General features: G+C 43.2%; 1 protein-coding gene across 1 annotated transcript in view; it reads left to right on the top strand.

The window, feature by feature from the left end:
• The window catches only part of GALNT16 (polypeptide N-acetylgalactosaminyltransferase 16), a 161,228-nt gene that overhangs the window by 125,934 nt on the left and 22,322 nt on the right, over positions 1 to 12,972 (top strand). The window contains exons 10-11 of the mRNA XM_075843292.1: positions 8,328 to 8,454; positions 12,827 to 12,919. Coding sequence (XP_075699407.1) covers positions 8,328 to 8,454; positions 12,827 to 12,919 — 220 coding nt within the window. The remainder of the gene's footprint in view (positions 1 to 8,327; positions 8,455 to 12,826; positions 12,920 to 12,972) is intronic.

The following is a 12,972-nucleotide window of genomic DNA, read 5'->3' as shown; positions in this document are numbered from 1 at the left end:
AAAGAAAGAAAAACGTTCAACACAAATAAATAAAATGTATTTTAATGACACTAAAAGCCATAATATATATATATATATATATATATATATATATATATATATATATATATATATATATAAAAATTTGTGACACCTTCCATTTAATTGAGATCTTACAAGATTTGGTTTTCATGTTTGCCTAGTTAGTATTGTCCAATATGGCATGAATAAAGTTGCATGTTGGTGCCCATGTTTTTAAAACAATGAAATGGGTTTCATACACACTGGCAGAGACAGAGAGGCACCATCCATACATAGTTTATTCTACAGGAACACTAGACCACAATTCGGGAAACTTCTGAGCGTGGAAAAGATTACAAAATATTTTTCAAGCCATCTAAACATGGAGTAGACTTGGAATAATGGTAATTTTTTCCAATAGTGGCCGATCTGCCAATATTAAACCAAGGGTGCAGACAGTAATGGAAATGAAGCCTGTTTGATCAGTTGGATTATGGTTAAAGGGAACCTGTCATTTTGAAAATGCAGTCCAATCTGCAGGCAGCATGTTGTGGGGAAATAGTCCGTGTAAGGCTGGGTTCACACACCCTATTTACGGACGTAATTCAGGCGTTTTAACCTCGAATTACGTCGGAAAACACGGCTCCAAAGCGCCGGCAAACATCTGCCCATTCATTTGAATGGACTTTACGATGTTCTGTGCCGACGGTCATTTTTTTTACTCGCCGCTCTCAAAAGACGGCGCGTAAAAAAGACGCCCGCGTCAAAGAAGTGCCTGTAACTTCTTGGGACGTAATTGGAGCCGTTTTCCATTGACTCCATAGTAATGGACGCTGCGAAAAACTCCTGCACATGCCATTACGTCTGAAATTCCGGAGCTGTTTTTTCCTGAAAACAGCTCCATAATTTCAGGTGTATCGAACGTGTACGTGTGACCATACCCTAAGGCTTCATGCCCACTTCAGTCTTTTCGTTCAGGGTGCTAGCCATTTTTCTGATGGCTAGCACCCTGACCCATTCATTTCAATGGGGCCATGCACACTTTTTTTGACAGTCCTGTTGCTCCGTTCCGACAAAAGTAGAGCATGTGCTACTTTGGTCCGAGATTCTGTGACCGTGACACCCATGCAAGTCAATGGGGCCGTCAAAAAAACTGAACGCACAAGGAAGGCATCCGTGTGCCGTCCGTGTGTGACTGAGCCTAGCAACGGTCGGGCGGGCAGAAGTACATTAAAGATATTACACTAATCGGCAACCACTTCTCTCTATCCAGCACTGATAGAGAGAAGAGGCTGCTGATAAAAATAAAATAAAAAGCAGTTCATATGCACCCCGGTCGTTGTCTTGGTAACGAGTCCCTCTTCTTCCTCCAGTCCGACCTTCCTGTATGACGCGGCAGTCCATGTGGCCGCTGCAGCCTGTGATTGGCTGCAGAGGCGGTGACATGGGATGAAGCGTCACCCCAGGAGGCCGGCCTTCTGTTATGACTTTTATCCCATGTGACCGCCACTACAGCCAGTGATTGGAGGAAAAAGCAGGGAGTTCTGGGTAAGTATGAACTGATTTTTTTTAAAAATTTAATTAGAATTGTATTTTGCGAGCACAGAGCATGGTCATTCTTCAGCGCTAGTCACTGTCCAGGGTGCTGAAAGAGTTACCGCCGATCAGAGCAGCCCATTAACTCTTTCAGCACCCTGTACAGTGACTAGCGCTGAACAACCCTGCCCTTTCAGCACACTGGACAGTACCATGCTCGGAAATGGAAACACGGGAGTGCACACGGATAACAAAACGGGCACACGGATGCATCTAAAACGGTGGAGAAAGTGTGCATGAAGCCTAATTTGTAATGTATTGATCTAAATCCTTGCACTTTATAAGCTTAGGAGACCTCTTCAACATGACCTTTTCATTTTAATAAAAGTTTATCTAGTATTCTTAGACACCCAGGAAAAATGTTGACTGTGTGGACCCCCATGGATCCAGTACCGACACTCTAGACCTTGGTCGCTGCTTATAAACTCTTCATCCTTCCCATTAATCCCCCATTTGTTTGTTTTCTTCCTGTTGAAAGAATAAGCAATAATAGGACAAGAGGAAATAAAAAATAATCAGGAGGAATGTATTCCTTTTTTGCTTCACTCCTGTGTGGTTTCCCCACCACTGAATATGATTGCTTTTTGTCTATAATTGCATGGTTATTGATCTTTGTAACCAGGCATGTGGTCTCATTGTTCTTCATCCTTATTTTATAGTGATTTTTCTGTGAAGCGTTGCTTGTTCTATTATAAATTTAATAAAAACCTCTTGAACCGTAACTCAGGAAATGTAAAAAATTCACCAACTGTATGTCTTCTCTACCTCAGTCTTGGGGTTCTTTTGTACCCCACTGCCTAAATTCTGTGTCAGATTGGGTCTTGTTGAAAAGTGTCGGACCATTAGACTATTTCCTAGCAATCCTGGTTAACAAGGCTAGAATACTCAGAATGCTAGATTGTGTTCTAGAGTGCAATTTTGTTTTGTTTTTGTTTTTTTTGTATTTTTTATGGTACATTTATTCCATTTATGCGTTTTAAGAAAGTTCAATCTGGCACAAAGATTATAACAGACGGACAGATGATTATTATTTGCACTTATTTGTCATATTCTGCTGTACTGGTTACGGAGGAGTCCTCTCTAGAGCTGTAGAACTAAACGCTGCTGAAATTTGCCAGTTTGGACCCATTTATCTCTTGCACCATAAAATAAGGATGAATCATTCTTCACACTATTTATCTGCCTGAGTCTCCCCATAAATCTTATGATTTGCAGCAAGTGTGTGGGTGAAGCTGCCGCCTCCTGTGTGTCTCTGATTTTATGAGACTTTTTATTAACTTGGCAAAAAGATAGATTTGAAGCTCCATATACTGCAGAATAGTAAATGTGCACAGTTTAGATAGATGATAGGCTACAAAAACGCACTGTCAGTTAACCCTTCTTGTACCTTGGACTTGTGTCATCGCATGAGACTGGGCTGAACAGAGGGATGCATCGCAATGGCAACCCCCAGGGGTAAGTATTGGTTTTTCTTTTCTCGTTAAAGTATTGACTAGGGGACACAGTAGCATCGGTATAGGCCGCTGTCACTAGGAGGCTGACACTAGGTAAAAAAATGTGGTTCCACCCAGTGGGCTTTACCACTTAACCAAGATCATACCAGTGCCCATGGCTCTTCTTAGATCCAGGGGGATAGCGGTTATGCCATACTTGGATAATCTTATGGTGAAGGCACCTTACAAATAGGACAACTTGGACACATTACACTGGATTGTCGTTTCAAATTCGGATGGCTGATGAACAGCACCAAATCCTCTCTCACTCCTCAGAGAATGGAGTTTCTAGTAATGGTCCTGGATACAGAGGCGGCCAGGGTATTCTTACCCAAGGACAAGAACACCACTCTGACAGGGAGTGACAGTACTCCACAGGAATGCTCCTTGCTCCATCCGCTTCTGCATGAATGTCCTGGGCATCATGGTCTCAACCTTCGAGGCACTCCCATTTGCTCAATTTCACTCCCAATCTCTAAAACTGGCAGTTTTATCACATTGGGATAAGTCTCCGGACCCCTTGAATCTTATTATTTGTCTGCCCCTTTCTGTGAAGAAGGAGCTGGTGTGGTGGATGTGTTTCCCCCAACATCTCTCAGGGAAAACCCTTCACAACTCTTACTGGCAAGTCATCACAACGGACGTAAGTTTGTCCGGCTGGGGGGGGGCAGTCTTCAGCTGTCTCGCAGTCCAGGGCACCTGGTACAACCCCAAAGCTCAGCTCCAGATTAACATCTTGGAGCGGAGGGCCATCTTCCTTGCCCAGTTTCACTGGACGTCTCGTCTACAGGGTCTTCCAGGTGGGATACAGACAAACAATTCTACAGCAGAGTCATACATCAATAATCAGGTAGGTACAAGAAGCAGGACTGTATGGGAGGAAACTGCCAAGATTCTTCGCTGGGCAGAACAAAATGTCCCAACGATCTCAGCAGAGCACATCCCAGGAGTAGACAACTGGGAGGCGGATTACCTAAGCTGGGAACGCCTGGATCCCTGGAGAATGATCCTCTTTATCCAGAGATTTTTCACGGCATTTGCATTCGGTGGGGTTTCCGGGAAGTGGAACTCTTCACCTCTCACCTCAATCACAAGTGCCCGGCCTAAGTCACCAGAACCAGGGCTCCTGTGGCCATAGGAGTCAACGCTCTGGTTCTCCCCTGGTCATCCTTCAACCTCCTTTATCTTTTTCCTCCCTTTTCCTCCCTTTCCCTCCTGCCTCGAGTGTTGAAAAGGGTCAAGGACGCAGGAATCCCAGCCATTCTGGGAGCCCAGACTGGCCTCGCAGAGCTTGGTATGCAGGTCTCATGCTCCTGTTAGCAAACTCCCTGTGGCAGCTTCCTCTGCGGCACGACCTTCTTTCCCAAGGCCCAATGTTCCACTCTGCTTTACGTCTGCTGTGTTTGACGGCGTGGCTGTTGAAACCGCGGTTTTGAAATTCAAAGATTTCTCTGATTGGGTCATTCAGACCATGATTAAGGCTCGGAAGACTCAATCCCAAAGGATTTACCATCGTACTTGGTTGGCTTATTTTAGGCGGTGTGAGTTTCATCAGTTTCAGACCCTCCATTTTTCCATCTCGTGTGTTCTGGCCTTCCTCCATGTCTGTTTGGATCAGGGACATAGATTGGCTAATCAACAGCAGCAGGTTTCAGCTCTTTCTATTATTTTCCAATGCATTTTGGCTTTCCACGCTCCAATTAAGACTTTTTTTTTTGTTGTTGCAGGGAGCCGTACATTGTGCTCCTCCTTATCGGTCTCCTCTGGAACCTTGGACCTTAATCTGGTCCTTGACGCTCTCCGGGCTGCACCCTTTGAACCTTTTGCGGGAAGTTTCTCTCAGGATCTTATGTTGGAAGTTCGTTTTCCTTGTGGCGATCACCTCTATCCGTAGAGTTTCTGAGCTGGCAGCTTTATCTGGCAAACCTCCGTTTACGGTTTTTCATATCGACAAGGTGGTGCTACGTCTGGCGCCATTCTTCCTTCCTAAGGTGGTTTCCTCCTTCCATCTTAATAAAGACCTTGTCCTTCCTTCGTTTTGTCCTAAACCTTCTCATCTACGAGAACATGCCTTACATTGCTTGGTTGTTGTTAGAGACCTTCGGGTCTACATTGTAGCTACGAAGTCCTTTCGGAAGGTTGACTCCCTATTTCGAGGGCCCTGTTCCTGAGGGCCCTCGTAAGAGTGGCCTGGCCTCAAAGGCCGCCATTGCTAGCTGGATTCGTTTGGCCGTTAAAAAGGCTACTCTTCTAAGTGTAGGGAATCTCCCTTCTGGGTCACTGCTCATTCTACTAGGGCACTTAGGGCCCCCTGGGTGGTGCGGCATCAGTCTTCTGCTCTTCAGGTCTGTAAAGCCGCCACCTGGTCCTTGTTACATACTTTTTCCAGGTTCTACCGGATTCATTCTTTTGACTTCTGCTGAATCCAGCTTGGGTCAGATGGTGTTGCAGGCTGCTCACGTTGCTATGATTCTTTTTTTCCCACCCTAAGGGACTGCTTTAGGACGTCCCATAGTACTGTCTCCCAGTGAATACTTTAAACGAGAAAACAGGATTTTTGTACTTGCCAGTAAAATCCCTTTCTTGTTGAATTCACTGGGGGACACGGGTCCCACCCTATTTCTTTATTGTTTTTTTGTGCTTTTTGAGGTTGCTTTTCTCATTGGACACATATTGTGTTAAACCTTCTCTGCTCTTGGTACAAACGGAGGAGCTGACTGCTCAGCAGAGGGTATAACCCACTAGGAATTCCCTGCAAGTTCTAGGTCTGATACGCTGCGTACTTTTAGGCAGCGTATTCGACCTGTGGAAACATACCCTTAGACCGTTTTGATACATGACGGTTGAAGTGTCTATGTTCGTTATTAACAAATCTATTTCCACTCCTGAAGAATGCTTACTCCCATCCCTGCTTCTAAGAACTTTGGTGTAGGGTCGGTAAAGCGTTCCATAATTCTTGGTTAGCACTTTTTATGCTGGCTTTTCTGTTTTTTACTGACTGGTTGGGAAAAATTGGTCTATGCCCTGATTTATATCAGTATTCTAATGGGTTTTTCACTGTGGCATAATGTGATCATAGTAGGGAGTCTACTGATTGGTTGGAACCCCTTTATTAGCCAGAGTGGAGAGTTCCAACAAACATCCACTGGTCTGATGGACTGTGCATTACATGGATGGTATATTGAGTTCAATAGGTACCCTGTACTTCAGCCTCAAGTCTATGGGAGCACTGTTAGAAATCTCTAAATCCCAGGAGATCTGAGCTAAATGCTAAGGTAAAAGCTGAAGAGCTATTACATTCAGGAGAGCATGGCAGCCCCTTTGTTTTAGCATCAGTGGGGTTCAAGCTTGTGGACCCCTAAAGATGAAAACTGACAAGTCAAAGCTTGATAAAGATTAATGGAGGTACACTTTTTTTTTTTTCATATTCAAAATTTGTATTGATTTTAATACAAAGAACTACACACACAATCGGGAAAAACGTGTCCCCATAATAAAAAGAACATGACAAGAAGCGCACAGCCCTAACAGGAGAGTGAACATCACAAGCTTTAGAAAGCGCATAATACCATCACAGCAGTCTGAGGAAGCTAAAAGGAAATGAGCATTGTAACAAAAGAAACGAAAATACACCAATCCAACCCCCCAGACATCCTAAAATGCAATGATAAGTACATGTATGCGCAATCACAGGAAGCAAAGACCACTCACAATAGACACAATGAGGGAAGGAAAAGATAGAATGGAAAAGAAAGGGAGGTTGTGGTGAACCTGGACTCCAGCACCTGAACATCCTAGATAAAATGAGAATAAGCCGCCATGCGCCTGTCAGAGATGATGGTAGAGCGAACAAACCCTAATACACCGGCCTGTAGTCCCTACAGTGACGAAGTCTCATGGGAAATGATGTGTTTCTCAGGCCACTGCATTGTGATAGGTGGAAGAAGAGAGAAACGTTAGCCAGTGAGACCAGGTATCCTTGTACCGTATAGAAGTGGCCGGGGAATGAGCCAGAAGGTGTTCTATTCGCTGTATCAAAGCGACCTCCTGGAACCACTCATCCAGCAGCAGAGGGACCGCTGTTTTCCACTTACGAGGGATAACGGATTTGGCGGCTTGGAGGAGATGTCTAAGGAACATTTGTAAATGGTAAGCGGCATAGGGAACATAAATAAAAGGACCGCCTCAGGGGAGTTAGGGACCGAAACCCCAGTCACTTCCACTATAATTTTAAGAACCGCCTCCCAAAAACGTTGCAAATTAGAGCAACTCCACCAAATGTGCGACATGGAGGCCCCCGACGCCCCGCACCGCCAACACTCGTCGGGTACAGACGGGCACCATCTGTGCAGGGCAGCAGAATGGAGGTACACTTTTAATACCAGCCCTCCTTTCTAAGAAAATTAACTAGATAGCAATATTATATCTATAATCTATCTTAACTAAGTCCTTTCCTCTGGGTGAATAGTGTTGCTTTGAACAAGGTGCACATGCGGCCACAATGCCTAAAGTATAGGGGCTCACCTGTACCTACAGCATATATATACACATATATACATTTTGTGAAAACAGGAAGTTCAGCCATATTGGTTGTCAACTTTGAATTATCTTCTCAGAAACTGGCGATCTACTGTCATTTTGTCAGCATTAACAACAAGTTTTACCATCAGAGACTTCAAAATTGGCAACCATTATGGCTGCAGTCCCTGTTCTGGCTTTGGAAAAAATGTCCACCACAACAAAAATAGAAAATGGTAATTTAAAAACATACGTGTTCAAACTTTGAAATAACTAATGAATGGCCAATTTGTATCAGTTACTGTACTTAAGGGGATATTCAATTACAAGGGGATATTCAATTACAGGGGGATATTCAATTACAGGGGTATTCCAACATGGGCATTTATGACACATACAAGCTTGTTGCTTGACTCTTTCTGTAACTACCATAGACTTCAATGGAGAGAGAACCATGCAAGCGTGAACACATTTTTATTGATTTAAATGGGAAAAGCAGCTGCTGATGGCAGGTTTAAATCGGTGAACGGGTGTTTTGTTGGTCTCATGATCGTTTCAGGTCACACCTATGGGATCGTTGCCCTGTGAATATTCCATAAATCCCTAAGATGGGAATACAACGTTAATAGAAAATTTGTCTGATACTGTTCAATAACCTTGTTGTGTCCGAAAAAACACATGTCCAACTTTTGCGTTTTCATTACTTTTTTTGTTTTGCAGAGCTCTCCTTCCGTGTCTGGATGTGTGGAGGTAGCTTAGAAATCGTTCCCTGCAGCCGTGTTGGTCATGTGTTTAGGAAGCGCCACCCCTATGAATTTCCTGATGGCAATGCTCTGACCTATATCAAGTATGTGGTAATAAATGGTTTATGTTTTTGAATATATATTTTCATGCAAAACAGAAGGAAAAATAACCATGTGTAGCCCACTATAATAGAACAGATAATGGTAGCAACGATTTTGGCCTTCTTTTTACACACCTATCTCATGTCTTCTGGAAATATAAATTCCAAGCATTTGATGAAATAATGGAATACATAATGGTTCCTAGATGGCAAAAAGGAGTCATTGTGTGGACGTAGTGTTCATGGTGACAAAGACATATGTGACCATCATTAATACAGGCTGACATTCATTCTGACTCTAGTCATCATGACTTAAAGGATATATCCGTTTCAGCAAAAAAAAAGAGCTTATTCAATAAAAAGTTATGCCATTTTCTGATTTACTTTCTGTATAAATTCCTTCTGGTTTTCAAGGCCTTTGCTTGCTGTCATCCAATGGGATCCTTTATTGATTTCTGTGATTGTCCCATTTATCTAAATGGGGCTTGCAGAAGTCTAAGTGCATGCTGCAGAAACAACCTCATTCAGATGGAACTGATTTTCATATCTGCCACGTGTGAACTTAAGGGTGTATTCACACAACAGAAAACCGCAGTGATAAAATGCATGCAATTTTAATGCGATTAGCCGTTGTTTCCTATGCAAAAGGCAAAACCTCAGCATATCGCAGCTAAAATGCATGCGTTTTTAGTGCGGTTTTTGCTCTTGTGGCAAAAAAACCACACTACAAAACCGCACCGTGTGAATACACCCGAAGGCCCTTTTAAATGACAATTGATCCGGCAAATGAACATCTTTTATGCGTGGTAAAAAAACAGTCGTTAGTCGGCAGCACATCACGGGTATAAATAGGCAAGTATGCTGCCGACATGATGAAAATGTATGGGGACTAACGATTGTTCGTCCTTTTGCATTAACAAACGTTGCACCTTGTGACTGGAGGTAACAAGCCGTGTAAAAGTCCCCTTACCCTTTTATACACTGTTTTTGGTGGTGTTTTCTCTGCACCTTTTTTGGGGGGCAAAATTTCTGAATTTTCTTAGGTATGGCATTTATTTTTCTCTATAGCCAGAGTGGAGAGTTTAAAAATGACACTAAATAGAAAACGCCATAAAACACGCTAATTTAAAAATGTTTTTACATGCAGTTTAAAATATCAGACAAAATCCTGTGTGACCAGGCCTTAAACTGACACGTAAAAGCGGCAGTGACTATTATTCTAGGTGACTAATAAAGCTGGTACTTTAAGTGACCTTGCTAATAACCTCGGATGTTATATGTTGAAAATAAAATGGATATTTTTTGACCGGTGCTCTGTGTACAGGAGAATGTTTGTCCTTTAAAAAAAATTACTGAAAGTAATCTAGAATACATATAAAACCAATATTTGGGTGTGGTATTGATTTAGAGTAACACAACTGGTATAAGTAAAGGCACAAATATAAAATAAATGATCAGTTTAATAGATGCCTGTTTTACAACAACTAGATGGGAAAAATCTATAAAACATGTAATAAAATGTTATTAATGGCTGTGCTGATGGCAACCAGGACATTAACAGATCCAGATGCCAAAATCTGCAAAACATTTGCTGATCAATTTTATCTGACTTATGTCTTGGCAATAAATATTTTAATGTAAGCCTATAAAATCTGCACTGTAATGAGTCTGTTCCAAGAAATGGCAACACTAGTTTACAAGTTGGAAACTTTATCCAGATATAGTTACTATGAGTCTTTTAACCATTTCATTTGTTTTCCCCATTCCATTTTCTTCATCTAAAGTATCTTTTGTTTATTTTGATGGGGAGAGAGGGATAAGAGGAGTCGTCTGGCAGTGCCCTATCTGCCCTTGGGACAAATGATCGGGCATGCTGAAATGTGTTGAAACACATATACCGTATTTTCCGGACTATAAGGCGCACATAAAATGTTGAGAATTTCTCAGAAATAGAAAGTGCGCCTTATAATCCGGTGCGCCTTATATATGAACCCGACAGTAAAGAGAGGGGTTCATACAGGATCCTTTACCTCTATCGTGGGCGGCAGGGGTCGGCGGCGGCATACCACAGCACACACCATGCTCCTCCCCCCCGTGCGCCTATGAATTTATTCTTCACTTGGGTTTTTACAGTATCCATAAATGGATTGAGCATTACGGCCACCGTAATCAGGAGCCACACTGAGTGATACTTACAGCTCTGTAGGATCCTTGCAATATATCTTTGCTTTAGCGTTAACTATACCCACTACCCCAAAAAATGCCTCCTGTTAAGAGACATGCTTATGATGCAGGTTTCAAGCTTAAAGCTATAAGTTATGCAGTAGAGCATGGAAATAGGGCAGCTGCAAGAGAATTCAACATTAATGAATCCATGGTGCGTAAGTGGAGAAAACAAGAAGATGACCTCCGCCAAGTAAAGAAGACCAAACTGAGTTTCCGAGGAAACAAAGCAAGGTGGCCACAGTTGGAGGACAAAATAGAACAGTGGGTTATGGAACAGAGAAACGCATGTAGAAGCGTCTCCACTGTCTCTATTAGACTCAAAGCCACTGCTTTAGCACGTGACATGGAGATCAAGGACTTTCGAGGAGGTCCTTCATGGTGCTTTCGTTTCATGCAAAGGCGTCATCTCTCCATTCGCACCAGAACTACTGTGTGCCAGCAATTACCAAAGGATTATGAAGAGAAGCTGGCCATTTTCCGCACCTACTGCATAACCAAGATAAATGAAAAGAATATCCAGCCAGAACACATTATTAACATGGATGAGGTTCCCCTCACTTTCGATATCCCCGTAAACCGTACTGTTGAGAAAACAGGGACCAGTACGATATCTATACGTACCACAGGAAATGAGAAGTCATCTTTCACTGTAGTTCTCGCTTGTCAGGCTAATGGCCAGAAACTACCACCCATGGTAATTTTCAAGAGGAAGACTTTGCCTAAAGAAAATTTTCCTGCTGGTGTCATCATTAAGGCTAACCCAAAGGGCTGGATGGATGAGGAGAAGATGAGTGAGTGGCTGAGGGAGGTCTACGTCAAGAGACCGGGTGGCTTTTTTCACAAATCCCCATCCCTATTGGTCTGTGACTCGATGCGCGCCCACTTGACCGATACTGTCAAAGCCCAAGTGAAGAAAACTAATTCGGAGCTTGCTGTCATCCCTGGTGGATTAACCAAAGAGCTCCAGCCGCTAGATATCAGCATCAACAGGTCATTTAAAGTTAAATTGCGAGCTGCATGGGAGCATTGGATGACAGAAGGTGACCACACATTCACCAAAACAGGGAGGCAACGCCGTGCGAGTTATGCCACTATGTGCCAGTGGATCGTGGATGCCTGGAAGAATGTATCAGTCTCCAGTGTCATCCGAGCTTTCAGGAAGGCTGGAATCACCACTGAAGAGCCTAGCAGCAGCAACGAAACCGACTCGGATAATGAAGAGGAGGACCCCATGCTTGATGCCGAAATCGCCCAACTGTTCAACTCCGACACTGAAGATGACGGATTTGATGGATTTCTGGTGGAGGAATGAACTGAAAAAGTACGGTAAGGGTATGTGCACACACACTAATTACGTCCGTAATTGACGGACGTATTTCGGCCGCAAGTCCCGGACCGAACACAGTGCAAGGAGCCGGGCTCCTAGCATCATACTTATGTACGACGCTAGGAGTCCCTGCCTTGCTGCAGGACAACTGTCCCGTAGTATAATCATGTTTACAGTACGGGACAGTTGTCCTGCAGCGAGGCAGGGACTCCTAGCGTCGTACATAAGTATGATGCTAGGAGCCCGGCTCCTTGCACTGTTCGGTCCGGGACTTGCGGCCGAAATACGTCCGTCAATTACGGACGTAATTAGTGTGTGTGCACATACCCTTAACGTTTTGATTTGCAATTACAGCTGAACCAGTTGCAAGTTATTGTTAAAAAGTGTAATAAATTTTGACTTGCAGTCTGAGCAATGGTTTATTTAACGGTAATGTGCTGCGCCTTATAATCCAGTGCGCCTTATATATGAAACATGATTGCTTACAAGGCGCTCATAGAAAGTGCGCCTTATAATCCGGTGCGCCTTATAGTCCGGAAAATACGGTATATCAAATGTGTATGTCAAGCTTAAAGGGACACTCCATAAAAAACGTATACCTTGTTATGCTTCGTGCAGGGCCTGAAGGGGCGGTACATGACTTCTATTACCCTAGCGCCTCAGGCTCTACACGAGGTATAACATGATGTATCGGTTTTTTCTGAAGCGTTAAGTAGTTATTGTAGTATGCCAACTGCTAGTAGGTTGGTCTGTTCAGGATTACATATATGTTATAATACATGTTTGAATCGTTTATGAAATTGTGTTTTCTTACCTATTCAGGAACACCAAACGCACAGCAGAGGTTTGGATGGATGAATATAAACAGTATTATTACCAGGCCCGACCTTCTGCCATAGGAAAATCCTTTGGAAGGTGAGGATATCTTTGTGACTTAACATAGATACAATGCTCTTTGTCATTTTTGG

Source organism: Rhinoderma darwinii, chromosome 12, assembly GCF_050947455.1.
Source record: "Rhinoderma darwinii isolate aRhiDar2 chromosome 12, aRhiDar2.hap1, whole genome shotgun sequence".
NCBI classification, from domain to species: Eukaryota; Metazoa; Chordata; class Amphibia; order Anura; family Rhinodermatidae; genus Rhinoderma; species Rhinoderma darwinii.
Note: the sequence above shows the minus strand (reverse complement) of the source record. Positions and strands in the feature narration are given on the sequence as shown.